Below are 23,022 nucleotides of genomic sequence, written 5' to 3'. Positions count from 1 at the left end.
GGATGTGAAATCCTTACTTCTGTATTGTTTTGTCATTATAGTTCCCACTTTCCTATTGTTTGTCTGTATAATCTCTGTCTGGTTCTGTGATTGTTTCTGTCTGCTGTATAATTAATTTTGCTGGGTGTAAACTAATTAAGGTGGTGGGATATAATTGGGTACATAATCATGTTACAATATGTTAGGATTGGTTAGTTAAATTTCAGGAACATGATTGGTTAAGGTATAGCAAAGCAGAAGTCAAGTTTTACTATATAGTCTGCAGTCAATCAGGAAGTAGAGGGGTGGGCATGCGGGTGGGGGAAATGGGAACAGGGAATGGGGGTTGGAATCATGTTTTGCTAAAAGGGGAAATGGAAACAGGGAATGGGGCTGGGGAAATTGGAATCATGTTTGGCTAAGGGCAGGAATGGGAACAGGGACACAGGTGTAAGGCTCTGTGGTGTCAGAGCTGGGAAGGAGGATACTAAGGAAGGAAACTGGAATCATGCTTGCTGGAAGTTCACCCCAATAAACATTGAATTGTTTGCACCTTTGGACTTCGGGTATTGTTGCCCTCTGTTCATGCGAGAAGGACCAGGGAAGTGAGTGGGTGAAGGAATAAGCCCCCTGACAGTGGATAAGGAATTGGTTAAAAGGGAGACTACAGCGGGTCATACTGAAAGGTGAACTGTCAGGCTGGAGGGAGGTTACCAGTGGAGTTCCTCAGGGATCAGTTTTGGGACCAATCTTATTTAATCTTTTTATTACTGACCTTGGTACAAAAAGTGGGAGTGTGCTAATAAAGTTTGCGGATGATACAAAGCTGGGAGGTATTGCCAATTTAGAGAAGGACAGGGATATCCTACAGGAGGATCTGGATGACCTTGTAAACTGGAGTAATAGTAATAGGATGAAATTTAATAGTGAGAAGTGTAAGGTCATGCATTTAGGGATTAATAACAAGAATATTAGTTATAAACTGGGGATGCATCAATTAGAAGTAACGGAGGAGGAGAAGGACCTAGGAGTATTGGTTGATCACAGGATGACTATGAGCCGCCAATGTGATATGGCTGTGAAAAAAGCTAGTGCGGTCTTGGGATGCATCAGGAGAGGTATTTCCAGTAGGGATAAGGAGGTTTTAGTACCGTTATACAAGGCACTGGTTGAGACTCACCTGGAATACTGTGTGCCTTTCTGGTCTCCCATGTTTAAGAAGGATGAATTCAAACTGGATCAGGTACAGAGAAGGGCTACTACGATGATCCGAGGAATGGAAAACCTGTCTTATGAAAGGAGACTCAAAGAGCTAGGCTTGTTTAGCCTAACCAAAAGAAGGTTGAGGGGCGATATGATTGCTCTCTATAAATATATCAGAGGGATAAATACCGGAGAGGGAGAGGAATTATTTAAGCTCAGTACCAATGTGGACACAAGAACAAATGTATATAAACTGGCCATCGGGAAGTTTAGACTTGAAATTAGACGAAGGTTTCTAACCATCAGAGGAGTGAAGTTTTGGAATAGCCTTCCAAGGGAAGCAGTGGGGGCAAAAGACCTACCTGGCTTCAAGATTAAACTCAATAAGTGTATGGAGGAGATGGTATGATGGGATAACATGATTTTGGCAATTAATTGATCTTTAACTATTCATGGTAAATAGGCCCAATGGCCTGTGATGGGATGTTAGATGGGATGGGATCTGAGTTACTACAGAGAATTCTTTCCTGGGTATCTGGCTGGTGAATCTTGCCCACGTGCTCAGGGTTTAGCTGATCGCCATATTTGGGGCCAGGAAGGAATTTTCCTCCAGGGCAGATTGGAAGAGGCCCTGGGGGTTTTTCGCCTTCCTCTGTAGCATGGGGCACGGGTCCCTTGCTGGAGGATTCTCTGCACCTTGCAGTCTTTAAACCATGATTTGAGGACTTCAATAGCTCAGACGTAGGTGAGAGGTTTTTCGCAGGAGTGGGTGGGTGAGATTCGGTGGCCTGCGTTGTGCAGGAGGTCAGACTAGATGATCATAATGGTCCCTTCTGACCTTAATATCTATGAGTCTATGCAGGAGTAGTGGCTAGTGCAGAGGATGGGGGCCAGGACTTCTGGGTCCTAACCCTGATTCTCCACCTCAATTACTGTGTGATCAGCAGCCAAGTGTTCAGACCAAAGTGTTCAGATTCTGGGGTTAGGCCCCTGAAGCCATATTTAGGCATGTAAAGAAACGGCCCGTGTTCAGAGCAACCACAGTGCCCCTGGGAGAACCAGGCCCAATATCCAGCCGGCTCACTGCCGTTGGGCTCCCGAGGTTGAACGTGGAGCTGTATTGTCCCTCTGCACCCATGTCTCCTAGTCAGTGGGACAGTGATACTGCCCAGCCCTCCACGGGTGCTGCACGCCTCTTCATGGGTGTCTGCAAAGAGCTTTGAGATCCTTAAACGAAAGGTTGCTGCTGACATACAAGTCACCAGGCCCCATCCTGTTGCCCTTCGTTGTAGCCCATGGCAAATCCCCTTGTTTTCCATGGGAACATGATTGCACCCATTGGTATTAAGCAGATAAACCCCTTGGTGGGAGGAAAGACACCAAGGATTTCCCTCATGCCATTCCTCTCATTAACTGTCTTCTCCCAGCTTCTCTGCAACAGGCAAGCCAGACCCTGCCCCATCTCGACTGGCCTCAGCCAGCAGCTTGCCTGGGTATCCCACACAGACTAGCTTCAGTTGACACTGAAGCCATCCCACCTTCAGGTGGCCATATGTGACCTTCAGAAAACCTTGTCCTACCACTCCAGGCGACCCTAACCGTTCCCAGGTAACCTACATGGCCGCTGTGCACGCTCTCACTCGCCAGCGGTGAGATCTGTTACCCTGGCAATTAACTTCCACACGGCCTCCAACCCCAGATGGACTGAAGGTGACCGTCAGTAGCTCCAAATGTCCCTCTGGTGGCTCAGGTGAGCAGCTCAAAATCCTAGGTCATCTTAGGCAGCTCCTGCCAATGACCAGATAATCCTGCTGAGTCCCCAGATTGCTGTTCAGCCTTCTTTCTCCTCAGATAATCCATCCCGGTTTTCAACAGAACACCGGCTAAGCCCCTTCAGTGATAACCTGGCATAACCCTCTCCCCGTGATCTTCATTGACTTCCTTACCCCCTGCTAATCCCGGATAATCCTTCTGTGATCTACAGAGGGACTGCACATGCCCCAGGGAACTGTGAAAATCCAGGCTAACATCTCCAGCAACTCAAGATATTTCCTGGGCCCCGCATACCCGCAGCTCAATCCCATTGACCCCAGCCAATGGGGTCTGACCCCACTGAACCTTTATATTGACTTTATTTTGCAACCACTGTAGTGATCTCAGACAGAGCCTGCAACATCCTCAGGCTGTCTTTATGTGTTCTAACTGATGGTTGGGGTAGCAGCCCTGACCATCTTGGCTAATAGCCATTGATGGATTTACCCTCTAGGAACTGATCTAATTCTTCTTTGAACCCAGTTATACTTTTGGCCTTCACAACCTCCCCTGGCAGTGAGTTCCACAGGTTGACTGTGCGGTGTGTGTGAAGAGGTACTTCCTGATGTTTGTTTAAAACCTGCTGCCTATTCATTTCATCACATGACCCCTAGTTCTTGTGTGATGTGAAGGGGTAAACAACACTTCCCTATTCACTTTCTCCACACCAGTCATGATTTTATAGACCTCTGTCATCTCCCCCCTTCGTCGTCTCTTTTCTGAACTAAACAGTCCCAGTGGTTTTAATCTCTCCTCATATGGAAGCTGTTCCATGCTCTTAATCCTTTTTGTTGCCCTTCTCTGTACTTTTTCCAATTCTTTTTTTTTCTTTCTTTGAGATGGGGCAACCAGAACTGCACACAGTATATAAGGTGCTGGTGTACCATGGATTTACATCCCTTTCCCAATGGTTTCTAACATTCTGTTGGCTTTTTTGCCTGCCGCTGCACATTGAGTGGATGTTTTCAGAGAACTATCCACAGTGACTCCAAGATCTCTTTCCTGAGTGGTTACAATTTATTTAGACCCCATCATTTTGTATGTGCAGTTGGGATTATGTTTTCCAAAGTGCATTACTTTGCATTTATCAACACTGAATTTCATCTGCCACTTTGCTGCCCAGTCACCCAGCTTTGTGAGATCCTTTTGTAGCTCTTCACAGTCAGCTTTGGCTTTAAATATCATGAGTAATTTTGTGTCTGTTGCAAACTTTGCCACTTCACTGTCTACCTCTTTTTCCAGATCATTTACTAATAAGTTGAATAGGACTGGTCCCAGTACAGACCCCTGGGGGACCCCACTATTTACGTCTCTCCATTGTGAAAACTGACCATTTATTCCTATCCTTTGACTCCTATCTTGCGAGGACCTTCCCTCTTATCGCCTGACTGTTATTTACTTGGAAGCCCCAACTGAGATCAAAGCCTCATTGTGCAAGGTGCTGTGCACACATACAGTGAGAGATTACCATCTACATAGACAAAACAGAATTATTATTCCCGTTTTACAGATGGGAAACTGAGGCACAGAGAGACTAAGTGACTTGCCCAAGGTCATAGAGGGAATCTGTGGTAGAGCCAAGTGTTGATCTCCCAATCTCCTCCGTCACATGGCTTTTCCGCTTCCCGGCTCAGAACAGCTCTGCGCCATGCCCCCTTGCAGCTTCGGCCATGGCAGAAGATCAGTCTGTGCTCTGCACCTTCTCTGCGGGCACTGGAGCCAATGGCAAGAGTGCCTGCTCCTACGTCGCCAGCCAAGCCAAGCAACTTCTGCAGTGCCCGTCCTTGCCGTTGGCCCGGACATCGCCTTGACATGGGCGATGCGGGCAGCAGTACGTTTCATGCTGTAGCACCAGCCAAACTCCCAAGACACTAGCGGGATGCAGGCACAGCTAGAAAAGCCACTGAAGCCAGGAGTGTAAATGAGCGTGGGTCATTGGCATGGAGGGGACAGGGCAGAGACGGGAGGCTGGCTGGGTCAAGTCACCTCTCCCGAGCCAGCCGTTCCTTGTGACTGCAGCTGCCGAGCCTCAGCCGCCGTGGCCTGAAATCCCCAGCCCAGCTGGGCAGCTCCAGCTCTTCGCAGGGCAAAGACGGGAGGCCCATTTCCGCTGCCGTGCCTAGTACACATACGCCCGCCCCAGAGACTGCCGTGCGTCTCAGAAGCGTGACTTGCCCCCAGGGCTTGCCCAGAGCCTCTCTCACTTGCCTGGGGCACCCTCTTCGCTTTTCTCAGCCGCTCACTAAGCTGCAAAGTCATTCCCTCCCCTGGAAATTGACAGGCCCCCTCATTGGCCCACATGTGTCCCCCACTGGGGGACCCAGCTAACAAACGGGGAAACAGCGAATACCGTGATGCCCGGGGAGGGGGAAGAGCCGAGATCAGAGGGAAAAAGCAGCCTTTGAACCCCCGGCGAGGCTTTCCCTGCCAGTGTGTCCGTGGGTACAGCTCCTCAGGCCTGCTGAGGTTAGGACATGGGCAGCAGCCCCCGATGGTGGTGTGGGGGGTGTTCTGTAGCACTTTGTTAGAGGCACTTTTGCCCCCCTTGCACTGCCCGCTGCTGCTTCTCCCTGGGAGTAGAGATGTCCCTCACTGACACGAGCCCCATCAGAGTGTGGGGCTCCAACCAAGCAGGGCCGAGGGAAGGAGGAGCCCCAGTGCGTGAGGGTAGGGCAGCCAGGAAGGCGTCTGGTGGAGATGCTGCCTGATCTCAGCGGGCAAAGCCAGGGGCACTGCGGGGTGGGGCGGCGAGAGTTCTTCATCCTGGTGCCTTCTGTGCCACCCCCGTGAGCCTCCCACCCCCTGGGCAGAGCATGGTCCAGAGTCCAGCCCCTTGAGTCGGTTCCATGCTGCTGAGTGCGGTCCAGTGGCTAAAGCAGGGGCAGGGCATCAGCACTCCTGGGTTCCGTTCCCCTCTCTGCCGCTGCCTCTCTGTGTGACTCCCTTCAGCTCCCCGTGCCTCAGTTTCCTCATGACGGGTGGAATCCCAGCACTACCAGACGCCCATGGACGAAAGGAGCCAGAGGCAGAATTCTGATTCTTTAGAGATTGGAGTGGGGTTCTCCATGGGAGAACATCCGTGTGGGAAAGTCACATGGGTCCCGTAGCATCACCCAGAAAATCAGACACAGAGGCCAGACCCCCAGCTGAGTCCTCTTGGGCCTTGGGGCTGACATAGGGCTCACTGGTCCCTCGGCGTCGTGATGGATCAAGTCCACTCTCTGTGATTTACATCCACAACAGTCCTTCCATTGTAACAAAGGCCACAAGGGCCAGATGTGAAGCTCATCCAGGTGAGGCTGGCTGGTCTACGGCCTCTTGGGGCATCATATTGTTAGTTATATGTGTTGTGGGAGTGCCTAGGAGCCCCCGTCACGGACCAGGACCCCGTTGTGCTGGGTGCTGTATTTATTTATTAGGTGTATTACGGTAGCATCTAGGAGCCCCCGTCACAGACCAGGAGCCCCTTGCGCTGGGTGCTGTGTTGCCTCTGATCAGACCGAGCGGAAGCCCCTGCAGTAGAAAGGGATGTATCTGCTCTCCCTTGGGACAGGTCGGGCTCAGATCCCATCTCAGGCTGGAACGAGCAGCGGTCGGAGGAACTGCTTCCAATCATTGCTTTCCAAAAAGGGGCCCGGCCCTCTGGTAGGATGGGTCTCCCAACCTGCGTGGCATGGGGCTGCTGTCCAGGCAGCTCTCTGTCTCCCGAAGGACTATCAGTCCCATGTCGTTCTCTATCGCTCGCATGAAATCCTGCCGTCCCTGGGGCTTGGTTTGCTGCTGCCGCCAGAGGAACGTATGGGCCACTGAATAATTCCAGGGTAATTAGCAGTCGTGTCTTAATGAAACAGAGCCTGCACCTGGGCTCAAGGAAAGTCACCCACGAGCACTTGTATTGCTGATGACAGATGGCCCAGTGGTTAGGGCACTAGTCTGGCTGGAAGGGAAGGCATCTCGAACCAGGCCTTTGGAGAGGTGCCCCGCAAGGAGAGGCTAGGCACAGGCCTAGGGCGACGGTGGTATCGGCACGGCCTGGTCTATAGTCAGTGACAAGCCTGGTCAAACTGCGTCTTCTCCCTTGGGCAGAGTGATCGAAAACCACCACCTGGAAGAGTACGCCATGGAGTACCCAGAGTACGGAGAGGGCTGCCTGCTGCCGTGTGACTGCCCAGCCGACTGCTACCGAGACCACTGCAGCCACAGAGAGCACAGGTAAGTGGCTGGGGGGGCTGGCAGGGGGCATGCCCGGATCCATGCCCGGATCCCCTGGAGAACGTGCTTATAGCCCACAGAAGTCACTGGGGATGCTGCCAGGGCTCTTAGGAGAACAGGCTCCCATTCCAGCACACGCAGCCTTGAAGCGTTTGCAGGTGGCCAAGGGTACACATGAGAACCAAGCGCTCCTCCCAGTCCCATCTGATCTGGGATTCGGGCTCAGTGAGCTGCTCTCCGCCGGGGATTCGCCAGATGTTCAACATGGGAAAGACACAGGAGGCCCGGTTTGGAAAAAGTCAAACTGGGACTGTGGGCCACATGTGCAGGGAGACGGGGGCCTACTGTGTGTGCCCAGTTGCAACAACGGCCCAGGCCCAGCGGGCGGCTGAGTGAGCGCAGAATAGTGCCCAGCCTGTGTCACGCAGCACGGGAATTGCGCGTGCCCATCAGGTGGGCACTCATTTGCACGTACATTTTGTGCCCTGAGCAGATTTCTCTCCTGCCCAGCTGTTTCCAGCCGTCACACGTTTGCTGACAGGAGTGTGCCCGCTTAATCCAGCCATGCAGCTTTAGCGCTTTTAATCTTCTCTGGGCCGTCAGTCCTTCAGCCCTTTGAATGTGTCCGTTGTTGCTGCTCTCCATGGTCTCCCTCCTTCTGGTGGTTAGGTGCGAGGGAGGGGGAAAGCCTGAGCTTTGAGATGAACAAGAAATGATCATTTCAGTGCTGCCTGCCCAGTGCCAAAGCCAGACCTCTCGCTTCCTGCAGAATCTCTCTGCCAAGGAAGGTGCCGCCATGCCGATGCACACGTCCGCCACAAGGGGTCGCCGCACTGCCCCCTTGTAAGGACACATGCAGACAGATGTCAGCGTTGTCAATGGGCATAGGAACCTGGGTCCAAAGGAACAAGCTGCCAGCCCCCAAGGAACCCAGTTAGCCCCCGTCTGCAGCAAAAACACAAGCCCTGAGCTAAAGGAGTAAGCGGCAGGCTGGGAGAGCCACTAGAGAGGGACCTGGTCCGAGCACTCCGGCCCTGATCCAAAGCCCATGATGGTGCAGGAGAGTCTTCCCGTCGGTTTCAAAGAGCTTTGGATCAGGCCCTGCGCAAGTGCACGGACAAGCTACTCCATCAATCAGTGGGAGCAGGGCGAGCCCGGGTGCTCCTAGGCAGCACGGCTGGGTCATGGCAGCAGATTGCTTCAGAAACCAAGCCTGGTGTCTCTCCTTCTGCGGCCATGTCCGCTAACGTGAGCATCCAACACCTGCCGGGGGGGGAAGCACGGTGTGGTGTATTGTACGCACGCCAGTTACTCATCTCCGAAGCAATGATCACCTGGACGCTCGCCGCTGAGATTCCCTAATTACTTCCCCCTGCCACAACGGCTCAAGCCTGGGACCTTCACCATCACAGCGCTGACCTCTGGTGCTTGAGCTACAAGCACAGCTCTGCAAGCGGGTAGCAGCAGTAGGTTGTTATCCTAGCGGGGAGCAGCCAGTAGTTTTAACAGGTGTTAGCTGCTTACGATAAATTCTAGGCTCCCCCGTAGGGCTGACATCCTCCCACACATACATGCTGAGAGACAAACTGCTGCGTCTACACGAGGGTGTTAACATGTGTTAGTTACTATGTCACCTAAAGCAGGTTTGAAAACACCTTTATCCCCAAGAAAGCCATGGCCACGCACACACACTGGGGGTAAGGCACCCCCGCAGCTCTGCGCAGGGGCTGGGTCGTGGGGGGGCTCGCGGTGACTGCTCCCCGCCCTGAGCCTCTCCGCTCCGCCGCAGGCTGAAGAGGAGGATGAGCAGCTCCACCTCGCCACCGCCCAAGAAGAAAAAGAAAAAGAAATCGGGTCATCGCCGGAGCCGGTGAGTCACCTGCCTGCCCCTTCCCGCTCCTCTGGCCCAGTCCATGAGCCCCTGCCACTGGGAGGGGGATACCTGCCTGACCCCAAGCCAAGCAGGACCCTCAACCCCTCGCCAGCCGGCTCCCTGGGGACCCCTCACTCCCTTCCCTTCCCCAGCCACCCTCTCTCTCTGCCCGTCCCTCTCCCTCCTCTCCCCTTCCCCTGAATAGGGTGGGGCAGCCAGCACTATGGGGCCGGGCCAAGGTTCCCCACCACCCCGGCCTGAGGTTCCCTTCTTTGATCTTCCCTCATGCCCTGAGCTGGCTCTCAGAGTCGCGGGGACTCCCAGGGGCCCCGGGCAGAGGCAGGGCCGACTGGGGGTCCTGGCATTCTCCCTGAAGTGTGACCTTGGCTTGCTCCCTGTGACCCGATATTCCCGAGCACCTGCCGGAACACCTTCTCTTCCCCATCTCGTGCCCAAGCAGCAGGCTCAGACCCGTCCCACCGCGGACCCGCAATGACCTGTGGGGAGGAGAGCCTGGGAGAGAGACGCCCCCTGGTGCTGGCGTTTAAAGGGCTCCCTTATCCCTGCTTTACAGATGGGGAAACTGAGGCCCAAAGCAGGGGGAAAATGCCTTGTCTAAGGTCACTTAGGGTACGTCTACTCTGCAGTGGGAGGTGCCTGCCACACCAGGTGATCTACCCAAGCTCGCATTGGTCCATCCAGCTCCAGTAACAAGAGCAACGAAGCCATGGCGGCATGGGCCAGCCACTCGGATAAGTACCCAGGGTTACTGCCATGGCTTCGCCGCTAGCCCCAGCTCGAACAGGGAAACCTACATGGGCAGCACCTCCCAGTGCAGCATAGCCCTATCCACAGTGAGTCAGTGCGTAAAAACCCAGGAGCCCAGAGTCCCCACCCAGCGCTTCAGCCACGCCGCCTCCCCCGGAAATGACAAATGGCCAGGGCTGGTTCCATGGACTCTGGGTGGTCTTATGGCTTCATTGCAAGTTTCTTTGGAGTGTTTTCCACCCAGACTGGAAGCTGTTGGTGCAAAATGCTCGCTCACTTGCTGTGTGTCCCAACCTGGTGTGCTGACCCCACACCCCGTATGAATTGGCGGTGACAGTGCTGTCTGGCAGGCTCCCAGCCCCTTACAGAAATCCCAGCATTCCCAGGGCAGATGGCGGCAATATTGTCTGCCCTGCTAGAGTCTCTGGGATGGATTCCCCCCTACCCTCGATCCTAGGGCCAAATTGACTCCTCACATAAAGTAGAGGGACCACCGGGCTGCTCTAGCTTATACTTGCTGAATCGGTCTGCTAGGGCCCTGCCCCCCTCTGGCCACCATGTCGCACCCCTGAGCTGCCCCGGTCTGGAGAGCTGAGGTGCAGGGGGAACATAAAGCTAGCTGGGGGTCCCCTTTTGCACAGCTATAGCCAAGGATCTGGCCCCCAATGGGTGAGCGTATTAGAGAGAAGGGGGAGTGTGGCAGAGGGGGTGTCTCCCATGAAGCGCGATCCGAACTCTAGCCACACTGGGTGCCATCCCCTCTCGTTTTGCCCCATGCAGCTGGCCGGGCAGCTCAGGCAGGTGTTAGAATGGGGCTCAGACCCCTGCATGGGGGATCTGCTGGCCGAGCCCACCCAGCGCACGGCTACGGCCCTGCATGGGGCAGCCAGGGGGGAGAAAGCATCTGCCCCCACAGCTTGTGCAAACAGCTGCCGCAGTTCATTCCATGGGCACCCCCGCCCCCAGCTGGTGTGTGCCGACCGGTCCCACTCAGCCCCAGCCCCCTGCTTGTGTCTAGAAAGTCCTGATCAGGCCATGCCACGCCCATCGCCCCATTACCGGGGGCACCCCGGGGGGCCTCGGCACGTGGCGTGGAGTCTCTGAGCTGGGGACTGTCCAGCCTTGGCACTGCTAATGACTCTGTCTGCCAAGCTGGAGCCAGCAGGTTTAATGAGCCCGGCCTGGCTGGCGATTAATCAAGGACTGACTGCCTTCCTGGCAGGCTGGGAAGAGCCGCACTTAACGAGGAAGAGGAGTCGGACACAGGGCTGCTAGCTCCTTCCTGGCTCCCTCCCTCCAGGAGTGTGTACCCCACCCTGCCCCCACCCTGTGGGGCCCACTCCCCTCCTGGGCCCCAGCCCGGCATTCCCCTGCCAACCCCAACACTTGCCTTATCCTCGTTCCTCTCCGTCCACCCTCTCCCTCTGTTTGTTTGGCTGTCCCCTCCCCGTTCCCCAGGACTCCCTTTACCCCGACGCCACCCCCTGGGTCTCGCCTCCCCCTCCAGCAACAGGTCGATTCGGAGGGAGTGTGACACGTTCATTTTCACCACTTGGCAAGCTTTAACTTGAGAGGGAAGGGCCCCAGAAATGGATATGACGTCACCACTGTAAGAGGCAAGGTGACTCCCTGAATACGCAGAGTCAGGATAATCCGAGCCTGTCCGAAGCCAGCTCCGAGCTTTAGGGTCAATGGGAACTAGTCACCCAGCTCCCAGGCATGTTAGCAGGAACCCCACAGCTACCTACATTGCCTTTGAGTCTTAAATTCCGCCCGTCCCCCCCGGAGTCAGCATGTGACCCTGTTAGATGTGAGTGTGGTTCAACTCAGGGGCGTGCCAGGGGTCCCAGCTGCCATGGGGCGGCAGAGCGTTTCCCAGCCGGCCTGTTCGGCCAGGCTTGGCCAAGTACCCGGCTGGATTGCTGGGGTCAGACAGGGTGAGGGGAGGCTGCCCGTAATCCTAGCTGGGAACAAGCTGCCGTGGATCCAGAGACACTCACCGAGGCGGAGAGAGATGCAGGATTGTGGCTAGCGAGATGCTGTGACAGAGACCTGCACCCACACACAGAGACACAAAACACTCCCAGAGATACAGACGCACACAGAGCTAGAGAGACACTGTCACTGAGACCTCTATGCACACACACACACACACAGAGTGAGATACAACACCGACATACGCACAGATCCAGAGACATGCAGAGAAGGAAAGACACTGTTATGGACACACACACACACACACACACACACACACACGCAAAGCAAGAACACACACAAAGAGCTACCCAGAGAGAGAGATGAAGATAACAGAGAGATAGAGACATGCACACACACAACCACTAGAGGGACGAGCACACACACAACCAGACATGCACCTTACAGTAAGGCTCAAATTAGGGTGATCATACGTCCCGTTTTGGCCGGGACAGTCCCCTTTTTAAGCCCTGTCCCAGACATCCTGGCTTTTTTTTTTGGCAACCCTGGGCATTTGTCCCATTTGCTCTTGACAGTTGCAAGTTGCTCTGATCAGTTGGCAAGTGTGCCAGCTGATGGGATGTGGAGGAACGTTTGGGGAGACCCGTGGAAGATGAGGCCCTGGGTGGTGGGGCTCAGGCAGTCAGTCCAGGGTGACGTGGGTCTTGGGGAGTCAGGGAGTCGCGAGGCTCAGGTGGACAGACCCAGTCCCGGGCAGCGTGGTGCTCGGTCAGTCAGCCCAGGGCAGTGCGGGGCGCGGGTGGTCAGCCCCAGTTCTGGGCGAGCAGCAATGCCAGGCGGCTTGGGGCAGCCCCATGAGAGAGGGGGTTGTGTGTGTCCTCAGGCAAGTGGTGATGTCAGAAAGGCAGCTTAGGCCAGCCCCGTGCGGGGTCCCGATTTTACTTTGGTAAATATGGCCACCCTCGCTCAAATGCAAACTGAGAACAGGAGATAACAGCGGAGGGATAATTCCCTTCGCCCCCAATTGCCAAGCGCAATCAAGCACGTTCAAGGACCCTTTGCCGCCGTGGCCACTTCCATCCCCTCCTTGTCTGGAGCTGCCCGGCTCTCTCTGCTGCTGGGAGCTCTGGCTCCTCTGACGGGAGTTTGTGTGTGTGTAAATGTCTTCTTTTTTTGTCCTGGAATGCAACCAGCCCCGTAATGTTTCCCCTCTCTGCCATGCCACGTCCTAACGAGGCAATTACTGTGCGTGCATGAGATAATCATTGCATGTAATTATGTCATTAGGAGACGTGCCATCACCCAGCCGAACAAACTTCAGGGCACATGCTGGGAGCAGGCCCGCCCCAGTAGGGGGGGAGATGGATGCTCAGCATCAGCGTGGTGGGAACTGAGCAGGATTCGGGCCCCGAGCCCTACAGAAGGGCTAAGTGGTCCCCATCAGGGGCCCAGCTCCTGAATGGGTCCTGGGCTCTGGCCCTCTGCCCACAGGAAAGACATTGCTGCCAGTAACGTGGTTTATCTGGTTCCTCCCCCAATGCCAGCAAAAAGAGGAAACCCGGATCAGAGCGCAGGTGAGTGACGCGGGAGCCTGCTCGTCCTCCTCGCGGGCCCCCCTGAAATGTAAGGGATGGGATGGGATGGGAGGAGGCAGCAGGCTGGCCATTCTTTCCAGCCCAGCGCGCTCCCCCCTATCTAGGTAAGTCCATAGTCCCAGAGCTGCAAGCACTGGGCCAAGCCCTCGGCTCCCTCCCCAGCGTCTGCCCGGGCCGTGTCCGTGTCAAAGCCCCGCTGAAGTCAAGCTGTGGCCCAGTTGGCTCGGGAACAGGGGATATCCCGTGCCAAGCCAATGCCCGGCACACGGCTGCCAAGCACTGCTGCCTCCCTGAACCAGCGGGGTGGGTGTCTCCGGGCGCGTCTCCACCGCAGTCCCAGGTGTGACTGCAGCCCATGGAGACAGGCCGGGGTAGCTTTGCTCTAGCTGCCTGAGGAACAATAGCAGGGAATCTGCAGCTAGCCCTGCCCGCCCGGGACCCCCGCTGCACAGCGGAGTGGCCACTAGACCAAAGCCAGCTAGGGAGCGTCGACATGTGCGGCCAGTGCGGCGACACTCTGAGGGGCCGGTGAAATGCTTTCCTTTAACAATCATGTCAACAACATGGTGGATTCAGGGTCACATCCTGAGCCCCTAAACCTGGGGTGGGCAAACTTTTTGGCCCAAGGGCCACATCGGGGTTGCAAAGCTGTATGGAGGGCTGGGTAGGGAAGGCTGTGCCTCCCCAAATAGCCTGGCCCCCGCCCCCTATCCACCCCCTCCCACTTCCTGCCCCCTGACTACCCCCCTCAGAACCCCCGACCCATGCAGCCCCCCCTGCTTCTTGTCCCCTGACTGCCCCCTCCTGGGACCCCCTACCCCAAACTGCCCCCGCCGGGAGGCTACCCCCGATCCAACCCCCCCGCCCCCTATCTGCCCCCTCCCACTTCCCACCCCCTGACTGCCCCCCTCAGAACTCCCGACCTATCCAACCCCCCTGCTCCTTGTCCCCTGACTGCCCCCTCCCGGGATCCCGCCCCTAACTGGCCCGGGGACCTCACCCCTGATCCAACCCCCCTGTCCCCTGACTTCCCCACCTTCTATCCAACCCCCCCACCCCCCGCCCAGCCCCCTAACAGGCCCCCCGGGACTCCCGCGCCTATCCAACCCCTCCCGTTCCCTGACCACCCCCCTCAGAACCTCCACCCCATCCAACCGCCCCCTGCTCCCTGTCCCCTGACTGCCCCCTGGGACCCCCTGCCCCTTATCCGACCCCCTGGCCCCCTTACCATGCCGCTCAGAGCAGCTCGTCTGGCAGCTGGAGGGAGGACAGCAGGGGAGGGGCCGGGGGCGCCTCCCCTGCCAGGAGCTCAGGGGCCTGGCAGGATGGTCTGGCGGGCCGGATGTGGCCCGCGGGCCATAGTTTGCCAGGAGTTGCAGAAGGGTGATTTCCCGGGGACTTCCGTGGAAGCGCCAGCGTTAAGGGCTTTGGCGCATCTGACTCCAGCTGGGTGTATTAAGGTTCCGCAGACTGGAAGCTCTTCGGGGCCGGGGCTCCCAGTTCAGTCTGTGTTTGGACAGCGCCAACGCTTAGCATAAATCATAATACTCATTAGGAGTCTTTGGCCCATGGGCTTTGTGGCCCGTTTCCTGTTAGATCCTGCCGGGACCACAAGGTGGCACTGAGATGCAACAGAAGTGTTTTTAGAGCTGGCCAAAACGTTTCAAAAAACAACAGTTCAATCACATTTTTAAACAAAATTTCAACCAAAAGACCGCCCAGGAAAATCCTTTCCCCCATTTTTCAGATCCTCTCTAATGCTCTTGACTCTGTTTTTGCTGGCTGAGACTTTCTAAGCCACCCAGTGGATTTGAACACCCGGTTATAATTCAGTGTCCAAATCCCTTTGGCCGCTTGGAGGGATCTCAGCCTTTCTCTCTGAAACCTCCCTGCGTCGGGCTGGGTGTGCGCTGGCTCATGGGGACATGGCACCGGCTGTTCGGGAGGGTTTGGCACATGCCGGGTATCCGGCTCAGAGGCGTGGGCAGGAGGGGGCCGTGTTCGCAGACACTGGTCCCAGCAAACTCTCCGGCCCTCTGGAGGCCCCGTCCCGGGGCAGGAAGGTCCCACCCCACCCGCCACTCAAAGGCACCCATGTTTGCTTTCCAGCTGCGACAGCTCCTCGCCGCTCCGGAAGGAGAAGAAAAAGAAGAACGGGAAGAAACACAGACGAGACAGGTACTGGGATGGGGGAGTCGTGCCCCATCTCTCTGTGTGAACCTTCCCCTCGCTGCTCCATCCTTCTCCACCCTCATTCCCCAGCTCGCTCCCTGCTGGGCTGGGCTGGGCCACGCAGCGGAAAGGGTTAATCTGTCCGTGGCTTGGGGGGAAGGGCCAAAGCTCACCTTGGTGGAATTCGATTGACTCAAAACCAGCTCCGGCCCCACAGCTTCCGGCAGCTGCCGGTGTTGCACTGCGGGTCTCCGGGGCCGTGAATAATGCATGGCAAGCAGCGGATCCGGCTTACAAAGCAGCTGCCTGGATTAAGGCCCTTAAACCTGAACTCAATGCTCCCCCGCCCCCGGGTAATGAAGTCATCCCCCCCAGGACAGGAGGGCAGCGGGATGTTATAAATGACCAGTGCAGAAGCAATTAGGACATCGCTGGGGATTATGATGCAGCGGGCAGAGGCTCCAGATAGCACCCGCTGGGGGCGGGGGGAGTTTGGAAGGGCTCGGGGCCGCCCAGGTGCAAATGGCCTCTTGGCAGAAGGCATGCGGCGTCCGGCCCCCTGAAGGAGAGATAGGACTGGGCTGTAACCAGTACAGCGGGGCTGCTCAGCTGAGGCTGCAGCCCCCCCGGCGGGTCGTCGGCAGTGGGGATCCACCCTGGGGCCTCTGGATCCTGAAGCAGGAGCCTCTCCTGCCTGAGCGAAAGGAGCCCCCTCTGTCAGCCAAGGCCGTAGCGGGCCCGTCAACCTCTCTCCATGGCCCGGCCAGCCCTACAGGGGGGCAGAGCGCCACACGGAGTCACGCTGGATACTGTCCGCTCGCACTGCCTGGCGTCTCCCCGCGGGGGCTAAGGCCCAGACTCCGCCGTGGCTGCGCAGCCAGGGACCGGTGACACCGAGTCCCTCCTATTCTGCCAGTGAAATCCCAACCTCGCTGACCCCGTGTCTCCCCTTCAACCTGGGCTTCAGCCGGGACCTCGTTGCACCGTGGGGTGGCGCTCCCTGGTGGACAGAGAGCACAGGGTGCTAATCCCAAGGGCCAACCAAGGAGTGGCATCGGTAGGGTCCAGGTGGAGAACCCCCTGCCCTCCTTAGATCAATCATGTAGGGTCACCCCCACCCCAGAGACCACACCGGGCAGGGTCGCTTTCCTTCAGATTACACACCCACCCTTCTGGCTCCTGTGTCCCCCTGCGACTAGCATCCCGAGAGGTAAAGCACCACCCGGGTGACCTCAGAGGTGGCTCAGCCAATCCTTCTCCGGCCTGCCGGGCAGCTGACTGGTTCCTTTGCACACTGCCATCTTATTGGGTTCAAGGATTCCAAAGTTTGAATAAATGATCATTGATAAATCTTTGATCCCCTACCCCTCCTCTTTTGGGGGCGGTAACACGCCCCAGGGAGGTGTGATCCCGACAGCACCTCACTCGTCCCAGCTGGACCAGAACCAGAGAAGGTGATGGCCAGACACGGTTAGAGGAGCTGATTTAGGCCTTGTAGCGTGCCGGTGACACTGTAATATGCAGCCGTCCTTGGGTATACTGCAGGACGCAGCTATTCTTGCGTGTTCAGCCATGGTGTTACTGCGGGACATTACACTCGTGTGTTACGGTAGCAAGCAGACAGACTTGAGCATTGCTGCTATCCGGAGCCTTGATCTGCGAGCCCATCAGCTCTCATAAAGTAACCAGGGCAGGGCTGGCTCAGCCCTGGAATATAACCCCCCAAGGAAGTCACAGCTGGTGTTGGTGGTGCAGTATCTCTGAATCAGCACGCGGAGCCGACGGCCCGGCATGGTGCTGGGGGCGCTGCGCTGGTGAAGGTGGCTTCTTTGGGCCCAGATGTAAAATCAAGGGCCTGGCCAGTTGTGGTTAGTGGAGATCCCATGTTTTGTATAAGTCGGGGTGTTCGCCCCGGGGCCCTGCCTCAGTCCCTGGGCAGGTCATTCTATTCTGAACTAAATCCCACACACACACCCCCAGCCCCTCCCGCCGGCCCCATTTCAAATGGACACAGGATTCTTCTGCCTCCCCTGTTCCAAGCTGCTATGCCATGGGCTGTTTAAACCACGGCCGCCTCCCACCCAGATTCAGCTGCAGGTGGTTTGCGGGTGAAATGATTTCACTGGAGAGCTGGCTGTGAAACATGGAAATACAATTGTCTGCGGTAGATAAATAGGTGGGCATAGCTGGGGCTGGAGGGCTGGATAGGCAGGTATGTATGGGGACGGGTGGACAGAGAGTTTGTAGGGGGGTATGTAGACGCACCACTGAAATATAAGGGCACTGTTGGCTCCCTGGCTACCAGTTTCCCTTCCCTCGGGGCGTCACAGTTGCCGGGCTGACCCCCTCAGGGCGCAACTCAACCCATCTGCTTTGTTTCTGTCTCTTGTTTCTCTTGTCCCTGTCGTCCCTTAGGTCTGAGTCTGGATCCCGGAAGAAGAGAAGACACAGGTGAGAGTGATCGATGCAAGAGCCTCACTCCCTAGCTTGGCCCACCCCGCCCGGTGGTGCCCCCACGGCACCCTCTCCTCCCTCCCGGCCTGTGCCGTCCCCTGCCCCGAGGGAAATTCGCTCCCTGCCAATGACCGTTCAGGGGTGGCCTCACCGAAGAGGGGAAGCAGGCAGGGTCGTGTGCCCCTGAGCTGTTTGACTGTGTCAACACCAAGTGGGTGCGGGAGCAGGGCCAGGCTCATTTGCACACCAGAGGCACGTGCCATGGGGAGCCAGAAGCAAAGGGGGCTCGGGGTGGAGCTGCTAGACGGTGACACCCCATCTTCACTTCACCGCCAGCACTGATCTCCTCCCCTGCTCCAGCAGAGGCCACCGGTAAGACGCTCGCAAAGAGTCACTTCCAGGTTGGTACCGTGCGTACCGGCTCGGCCCCAGGGAGGCTGCTCCCAACAGATCCCAGCCTCCTGTGCACTCGGCAAGGCCGGGTCGCTGCGAAAGGGCTACATCTGCTCCTCGGCGTGCAGATAATACAGACTCTCTCCACTGGAACAGGCCCTGGGAGCCATCAGGCCGCTTGTCAAGCCAGCCCGGTGCCCTGCAGATGGCAGGCTCCATGCTTCAGAGGAAGGCAAAGAAAGCCACTGTCATGTGTCTGATGTGCCTCCCTGACCTCTACACTGATTAGAGAGACAACCTGGGGGAGGGGGTATCTTTGATTGGCCCACCTTCTGTTAGGGAGGGAGACAAGCTTTCCAGCTTACACAGCCGGGGGGATCCAGATTCAGGATTCCTCCCCCTGCAAGTCCCCTGATCCAGGATCCCTCCCCCTGTCCCCCCAGCAGCACCCCCAGATCCAGGATCCCTCCCCCTGTCCCCCCAGCAGCACCCCCTGATCCAGGATCCCTCCCCCTGCCCCCCCAGCAGCACCGCCAGATCCAGGATCCCTCCCCCTGGCCCCCCAGCAGCATGAGGATCCGTGCCTTAGTTCAGGTTGCCGGTCTAACTCCAAGCACATCGCTCCGCTCCGGCAAGCCTTTGCCCTCTGCCTTGTGTTTTGAAACAAGGCTCAAGAGGGGATGGAAAAGCCAGGCCCTTTATCAGCCATTCCGCTGGGATTCAATGGGTCCAGGTCTGGGGCACGACGAGGCTGGAGCCGGAGGTGTGATTTCCACCCCAAGGAGACCCACCCGCTAACGGTCGTGTGGGCGCGGTGGTGCCAGGCGCTGCCCCCGGAGCACGATCCGGTCTGAGATGCTCGGGACGTGCTCAGGGCGGATAGTTCCTCCCGAGCAGCTACGCTGCTCTTTTTAGCCTGCTGTTTCAACCAGAGCTGGCGCGGGCTCGTCCCTCTGAGCTGGAAACGACACCTCCAGCTCCAATGGAGACGTCCCCCTGGCGCTAGGGGAGACGGGCCCGGTCCTCAACCCTGGCTCCCCGCTCAACCTTGCCCACGTTTGTTCCCGGACCCAGGGCTCCTGACAAGCCCCTCTCCCATTCCTGCAGGGGGTGAGGGGGGTTAGGCACCTTGCCTTGCCAAACCCGTGGCCTGGCTTTGTGTCGGTACGCTGCTGCCCTCTGATGGTGGAAATGGGCGAAAAAAGGGCACAGGAAAACTGGAGCGGGGGATACAGTGGGTGGGGGTAGAACAGTGAGATCCTGTCCTGTGACCCGAGCCCATGAGATAGGCCTCCGGCTTTGGGGTATCTGGCCGACTTAGAGTCATAGATACGAAGGCCAGCCGGGATCCTGGCGATCTGATCTCCTGCATTGCACAGCCCGGGGGAGCCCCGCAGTGATTCTGCCTCCAGCCCAATGCCTTCTGGTCAAGCGGGAGCATCTCTTTGGGAAAGACATCCCGTCGCGATTTAAAGACCGCGGGTGATGGAGAATCCCCGTGAAACGGAGCCACGGTTCACTGGCACGTGGGGCCCGGTGTTCGGCCAACCTGGGCTACTCACTGGTTTAGCATCGAAACCGGTGCCAGACTCCCCCTGCATTGAAGGAGGTTTGCTTTGAATTTGGAGCGAGGGTGGGGGGAGGGTGTTTGAACTCAAAATTCAAAGCGGGGGCGGGGGGGGGGCGGTGATTGGAAACCAATGCAAATCACCCAATGCTGGAAATCACCAGGGCTGGGCCAAGGTAAACATGCACCCAACAGTTCAGTGGGGTCTCAGCACACCGAGTGAGTGAGTCTGGCCGGGATCGTTGTAGTGGTGATGGGACCGATTCCCTGCAAAACGCCATTGACACCAGCCGAGAATTTGCCCCAGCGTGGGGCATGCAGCCTTGTCAGTCTCAGCCCACGTGCTAAGATGGGGATGGGCGTGGCAGGGGTCCTGAGATCCCCTCTTCAGTTCTGTTGCTCCCTCTCCTGGTGCCAGCCCCCATGTGCACCCATGCTGAGCGCCGCGCTCGGGGCTGGCCGGTTGGATGGCAGCTTGGAAGACAACCCCTCCCCATCCACACGCTGGGTCGCGCACTGCCGTCTGTGTTTTCAGTTCTCTGCTGTTCCGTAGGTCCCGGAGCCCCAAGAACAAAAGGAAAGAGAAAAACAAAGAGCGAAAGAGGTGAGCTTTCAGATGCAAGCCCAGGTGAGGTTTCAGGTGGGAGCAGGGCCTTGGTTTCTGGCCAGGTCCTTCACCCTCCTGCTCTCCCTCTTTCCTCCCCCTTGCAGATTCCCCAGCAACTCCCCAGGCCGCAGATGCCACGGGCACAGCAGCTGCAGCTCTCAAAGCACTTCACTCTCGTCAGATTACAGCCACTCCAAATCGCCCGGCAGGTAAGTTTGGTCCCCCAAGGAACCTTGGCCCATCCTGGAGACGGGAGGTGGGGGAAAACTCCACCTGTTGGGGGAGGACTTAAGGCAGCTCTGGGGTGGCGGGCTGGGAAGGGATGGGTGAGCAGAGTGCAGGTGAGGCTGTCAGAGGTGCGCGTGAGCCTCGATGTATCTGCAGCCTCCCCCATGTTGACCTGGCTCTCACCGCCCCTTGTATTATGGGACGAGAAGATGGGGCCTGGTTCTGATCTCCCAGCAGCGTGCTGCAGCACCAGCCTGGCACGCCTGGGGGTTCTTTCTGAAAATCCCAGCTCCTGGAGTCAGGGGGCGTTTCCAGCCCGGGCGGGTCAGGAGAAAAGCTTGGAAGTGTGACTCCTGAAGGCTCCAAAACCAGACAGCAAATAAAGAGCCCCAAACGGTTGGGTTTTTTTTTTTAACAAATCTGATTTTTACGCCAATCTCGCGATTTTGGGAGGCCTGACTCATGCTTTTGGAGCAGTCGGGGCTGAAGGAGTGACCTCAGTGGAGTCCCAGTGACGTAAAATGCCACAAGTGAGGTCAGAATCAGGCCCGCCGTGTGTGTACGTGGGTATGTGTGCGGACACATCTGTGTAGAGGTATCTGCGTGTGCGTAACAGGGTGGCCTGCCCCTTTAAGGGCCAGCCGGCTTTGGACCAGCCAGCCCTGTTCAATCAGCCCTGCCGGGGCGGGCCGTAATTAGCTGCCTCTCAGCTGGAGGGGGCGGGACTAATGGGGTCATGTGACAGCCTGGTAAACACCTGGGCTTTAAAAGGGCAGAGGGCTCAGTTTGGGAAGGAATGACAGGGAGCATGTGGGCTGCTGTGGCAGGCCCTGAAGCAGGGTCTGGAAGGGCTCCAGAGAAGCAGCTGGGAGTCAGGGCTCTGTCCCAGAGCAGAGGGACTGGAAGGGAGCCCACAGGGCTGGGGGTGAGCCCGCAGGTTGGGCTGAAGAGAGGCCCAGCAGGTGGAAGAACCTTTTGTTTGTTTGGCCTTTTCTTACCCTGGAAGGTTTTAAGATTTAGTGAGTGACTTAGCCAGGGGGCTCAGCAAGGGCACCACCTCCAGCCTGTGTGGGAAGGCAGCGGGGGTGGGGACCCATGTTGGAGGGGGAAACTGAGGCAGGGAGTGCCTGCAGCACCATGCATGGCCAGCAGAGGGTGCTGTGGGGGCAGCCCTGCCGTTATCTGTGTGTATGTGTATAATGCCGGTCAGCGAGATGCTCGCCTTCAGAAAGCACTGGAGCTATGCCAGCCTGCCGCGGCCCCCTTGCCTCTCTGAGGAGCCCATCCATGGACATCTGCCCTCCGCTTTCTCCCGCAGACTAACCCCCAAGCACAGAGAGGACGGACACAAGCCCGGCAGCCTCCGCTCCAGCCGCAGCCCGTCCTCCTCTCGCACCTGGCACAGCCGCTCGGCCACGCCGCACCAGAACGGGCACAAGGGCAGCGCCCAGAATGGCCGGCACAGCCACGGTCCCTCGGGTGAAAACCAGCAGGATGTATGTATGCTTTTCTGTTACCACGGTTCGCCCCCTCCCCTCCCTGCCCTGCCTTCCTCCTCCCCAGCTCCCCCACCCCGCCAACCTCCCCCCTCATCATCTACCCTCCCCCTCTAGTCACTTCGCTCAGTGCTTGCAAAGCCGGGGCTGGCAAACCCAGCCGTGCCAGCTCCGTGATCCCGCGGGAGCAGCCCAGCTCTCGGCGCGGGGCAGGGCCAGAGGCCTGGCCTGTGTCTGCTGGACAGGCCGTGCCATGCACAGACCGAACCCCACCCCCACCCCCACCCCATCACCATTGACATGGGCCCAGGCCCGGGCAGCCCGATGCACTGCTGGGGGACTGGACAGGTGTGGCCGGAGGGGCGTGTGGCGTGGGTGGGAGCAGAAAGCACTTTTCCAAGGTTTATTTCCCGGTTTGCATCAAGATTTCCCAATAAACACCCCTGAGGGGAGCAAATAGCGGGGCTTTTTTCCAGCTGCCCCTTCCCCTCTCCTCACTGACTCCTCCCAAGGGCACCGAGGAGGGGCGGGGAGCGTTCAGTGCCTTCTTCCGCCCTGCGTGGCACTTCCCGGTGGGCCCGACTAAATAACCAAGGGGTAGCAGCATCTCTGATACAGGCGGTGAAAGTTGGTCACCACCCTCCCCACGATGCATCTGGGCGGCTGGCGTAGCTGGAATGGCAGAAGCCCTCTTAGTCAGGGAGCTCGCTGTGGCAGGAGCCCTCCTC

At 57.5% G+C, this 23,022-nt stretch overlaps 1 protein-coding gene across 3 annotated transcripts in view; it reads left to right on the top strand.

Annotated features, from left to right (window-relative positions):
- The window catches only part of SRRM3 (serine/arginine repetitive matrix 3), a 190,281-nt gene that overhangs the window by 127,163 nt on the left and 40,096 nt on the right, over positions 1-23,022 (top strand). For all 3 annotated transcript variants that reach the window (XM_043531236.1, XM_037880792.2, XM_043531237.1), the window contains 8 exons: positions 7,081-7,206; positions 8,996-9,076; positions 13,327-13,356; positions 15,487-15,555; positions 17,965-18,000; positions 20,517-20,567; positions 20,675-20,779; positions 22,117-22,294. In XM_043531236.1, coding sequence (XP_043387171.1) covers positions 7,081-7,206; positions 8,996-9,076; positions 13,327-13,356; positions 15,487-15,555; positions 17,965-18,000; positions 20,517-20,567; positions 20,675-20,779; positions 22,117-22,294 — 676 coding nt within the window. The remainder of the gene's footprint in view (positions 1-7,080; positions 7,207-8,995; positions 9,077-13,326; positions 13,357-15,486; positions 15,556-17,964; positions 18,001-20,516; positions 20,568-20,674; positions 20,780-22,116; positions 22,295-23,022) is intronic.

This window comes from Chelonia mydas, chromosome 17 (genome assembly GCF_015237465.2).
Source record: "Chelonia mydas isolate rCheMyd1 chromosome 17, rCheMyd1.pri.v2, whole genome shotgun sequence".
Classification (NCBI taxonomy): domain Eukaryota; kingdom Metazoa; phylum Chordata; order Testudines; family Cheloniidae; genus Chelonia; species Chelonia mydas.
The sequence above is the reverse complement of the archived record's forward strand: the minus strand, read 5'-3'. Positions and strand labels throughout refer to the sequence as shown.